Source organism: Primulina eburnea, chromosome 1 (genome assembly GCF_022965805.1).
Source record: "Primulina eburnea isolate SZY01 chromosome 1, ASM2296580v1, whole genome shotgun sequence".
In the NCBI taxonomy this organism is placed as follows: domain Eukaryota; kingdom Viridiplantae; phylum Streptophyta; class Magnoliopsida; order Lamiales; family Gesneriaceae; genus Primulina; species Primulina eburnea.
In genome coordinates this window covers 27,232,437-27,236,656 of record NC_133101.1, presented here as the reverse complement: position 1 = coordinate 27,236,656, position 4,220 = coordinate 27,232,437, and the positions used below count along the sequence as shown (strand labels likewise).

Genomic DNA, 4,220 nt, shown 5'->3' with positions numbered 1-4,220 from the left:
TGTCAGATAAACATTTTAAACATGCATTACAGATGTCAGGGCACTGCCATGACTGCTAACTCGATCCAGTGCAAAATGACCATTTTGCCCCTGATATCTAAATTTGACCAATTTACCCATGGACCTTAAAATTTCGACCCGAATCCAACCCAACTTATCAAAAAACCTTAAAAAATACTATTTTTTTTTATCATTTCTTAGACGTAAACTCGAGCCCATGCATTAAATTCTATAATTCGTTTTAAAACTTGAACCAGAGTTCCGGTTTTAACCCGAATCAACTCGAAACTCAACCAAACTTTCCCAAACTTAAACAATGACTTGTCTTTTCTTTTGGAGGTCGAAAACCCTAGCCTCACCATCAACCTTATACTCGACCCTAGCCCAAACTAGACCGGGTCAGACCCAAACCAGACCATCCTAAGACATGAATTGACCCTCCTAGATAGATTTATCAGAGGCCTAGAGTCCCATGCATGTGGCTGTGCATGAGACACCCGGAACACCCAAAACACGACTCCTTACTCAGCCTAGGACACATGATCTGAACTTGGATGCGACCAGATGCAATTGGGCTGCCCTGGACCATGACTCAGACTCACCAGTGTCTGCACCATGGCCTAATTTGACACTTACATAGCCGCCCTACTCCTAACTCTTGGTCGAGCCCTAACCGAACCCTAAAACATGGACATCCAATCGGACCCCTACTCGACCTTCTCCAAATCTAATTCAAGCACTTAAACACATTCTCCACGATGTGATTCAAGTCCCTATCCATCGGCCCAGCCGCCTTTAATCCATAAAAAAACGTTAGCCACAAATCATGAAACCGATTTTCTTCATGTACATATATTCAAAACCGTATACAATTTAGATCTATAATATATCATGAAAATTCAATCAAAATACATATTATGATGTAAGCGACGAGAAAGCAAAGGTTTAGGGCGTGCCTTTGCGTATTAACGCTCGAAAATCTTTAGAACGATACATAGAACGAACACCAGATGGATGGGCGACGTTTCTTATGAAGAATCCTTGAAAAACCAACTTGAGAGTGCTATAATTTTTGAAAAATGGTGCGGCCGTGAGGTTGAGGGGAGCGACTAGGGTTGTGTTAGCGACTAGGGTTGTGCTTTTTTGTCAAATAAAAATGAAGTTCTTGGCTTAGGTTATAAAATATTAATGGTTTAGAAGCCTAGGCTCAAAAATCTACTAAACATGCCCATTAGGCACAATAACATGCACGTAAAATATTTTTTAATTACGTTTTCAAAAATATTACACGAGCCCTCAAAACGTCTTCCATTTTTCAAAAAATCGACTACCGGTTAAAAATATGACTTGACATGTAAAAATACTCTGAAATTACTTATTTTCTAAAATTACATAATAAATGCATCATATTTTAAATAATTAAAAATAAATATTTAATAAAAAAAATTTCATTTACTTTACCCCGTCTTCGTTCCTCGTTCGAGCATCGAATACTACTAAAATCCCTAATTTATGCAATTCTAGTAAATCATGTAGAGAAAACACATAACCATGTCATAAAAGTGCATTTAATGAATTTAAAACATTTAATTAAACATTTTAGTAATACCCTAGATTTGCATGCTGTTGGATTAGGTCGTTTGAATTTCTAGACCTTATAATTCCTCTCCCATTAACTAGAATTTCGTCCTCGAAATTTAAAAATTACGGAAAAGCTCTGGGTATCGACTCCTCAACTACGTCTCAATCTCCTGAGTAGCTTCCTCCTCCGAATGATTTAGCCACTTGACGTTGACCATTTGAATCACTTTGTTCTGGAGTCTTCTTCCCTGTCTATCCAGAATCTGTGTAGGTCTTTCCTCGAAAGACAGGTTCGACGTCAACTGCAGAGGCTTATAATTCATCACATGCGAATGATTCGACATGTACTTCCACAACATCAATATGTGGAACACATTATGAACACCAGCCAGATTCGGCGGCAATGCAACTCTGTAGGCTAGTGTCCCAACTCTCTCGAGAATCTCAAATGGTCCTATGAATCTATGACTGGGTTTTCCTTTCTTGCCAAATGTCATTACACCCTTCATAGGTGAAACTTTCACAAATATGTGAGCACCAACTGCAAACTCTAGATTTCTGCGCCTGCTTATCAGCATAACTCTTCTTCGGCTCTGAGCAATCTTCAGCCTATACCGAATCTTGAGTACTAGCTCTGCAGTCTATTTGACAATGTCTCGATCCAACTCTGCTCGTTCACCTACCTCATCCCAATAGATCGTTGATCTACACTTTCTCCTAGAAAGTGCCCCGTAAGGAGCCGTAGCTATGGATGCTTGATAACTGTTGTTGTATGTGAATTCCACAATATATATATTCGGCTCTCAGCTACCCTGAAAGTCGATTACACAAGCTCTGAGTATATTCTCTAATATCTGAATCACTCTCTCGGAATGACCGTCGGTCTGAGGACAAAAATATGTATTGAATAGTAATTTGGTACCCAATGCCTGATGCAGACTCTTTTGGAAAGCAGGTGTAAACCTCGGGTCTCTGTCTGAAACTATAGACAATAGAATCCCATGCAATATAACTATCTCTCTGATATACAACTATGTTGAAAGTATTCTTAATCGATAGAAATTTTCTGATTTAGTGAGTCAATCGACTATCACCCAAATGACATTATATCATCCAACTGTCCTCGCTAGACCTGTAACAAAATCCATAATGATGTTTTCCCACTTCCACTCAGGAGTAGGGAGTGGTCTAAGCTTTCCTGTAGGTCTCTGATGTTCTGCCTTAACCCGCTGACATGTGAAGCACTCAGACAAAAAACGCAAAATATCTCGTTTCATGCCCTGCCACCAATACAAAGACTGCAGATCCATATATATCTTCGTATTTGATAAAGGTCATATTTACGTATTTTAGCGCTTCATGTGAGTCTTAGTTTGTATCGTTTTGGTTGCACGAAGTCTGCATTTTGTTAATTTCATCTTAAGTTATTGCATATGATCACCGCTCACTGAGTTGTATGAATGTTCCGAAAAATGACGGAAAAGGAGAAAATTCAACCGAAAGTGATGTTGAGGATATAATTACCGCCCAGCGCATGCAGAAGCCAAGGAAGGAGTTGGGCAGAAGACCTTGCGCTAGGGCGGTAATTCTTGACCGCCTCAGCGCGAGCACAACAAAAATAGGATGTCCGGATAGAACACCTTGTGCTAGTGCGGTATTTCTTGACCGCCCCAGCGTGAGAGGCTGAAGAATCAACAGAAGACCTGGTACTAGGGCGGTAATTCTTGACCGCTCCATCGTTAGTAAACAAGGCAAGTTTCATAATTGGCTTGTATTCAACTTGGAAGGTGTGTGGCTGCAAAAGAGAACACTAGGGACGAAAATTGAGATACTTTTCAGCAACCACAAAGTTGGGAAGAGACAAAAGGCTTGGAGAAATCTTGGAGTTGATGATTTCGCTTTTTCGTCACGTCTAGTATATTGTTTAATTCCTCTTGTTTAAGTATTGTCTTGCTTAGTTTGATCATGAATTCTAGTATCTAACTTTCATTATTTTTTGGGATTTAAGGGGATCTTGCCTTGAAACAGAGTTTTGTTAAATAATGTATCGATTTTTGATTTATTCTTGATTGTGCTATTATTTTTATTGCATCGTTGAAGCATAGCTAACTTTAATAATGATTTCATACTGTGAGCGAATTTGAAAGAATAGCCCGTGATAGGAATGAGTAGCATAATATGTGAATTTATAATTTACATAGAAATATGAAGTCAGATACACGTCGATAGTCATAGTCCAGCAGGTCGAAAGATAGGGATTTTATAGAACGACATGCAATTCATCTTTGATAAATAATTTAAGAGATTTAATTACTTCACTGCGTCGAATTAATTTTGCATAGCTCGAAAGGGCGTGTTCAATTAGATAGGAAATCCTGTCAAAAGCGCCCAACAAATTCATTTCTCATTGAATCTTTAATAAATCATTTTAGCTTATTTATCTCATCGTTTAATTTGTGAATCATTTCGTTGAGCTTTTATTTAATCATCGTAGTAGTAATCAATTATCCGAATTATCGTTGCTAAATTTTTTATAACTGAGAATAAAACTAGGAAAATACAATCTCCAAAGGAACGATACTCGTACTCTCGTACACTATATTATTACTTGAAATCGTGCACTTGCGATTATTTCGAGA

General features: G+C 38.3%; 1 protein-coding gene across 1 annotated transcript; it reads right to left on the bottom strand.

Annotated features, from left to right (window-relative positions):
• Positions 1-1,736: 1,736 nt before the first annotated feature.
• On the bottom strand, positions 1,737-2,159 carry LOC140806377 (uncharacterized). Its single transcript, XM_073163005.1, has one exon. The coding sequence runs from the start codon at positions 2,157-2,159 to the stop codon at positions 1,737-1,739; it is 423 nt and encodes a 140-aa protein (XP_073019106.1).
• Positions 2,160-4,220: the final 2,061 nt, after the last annotated feature.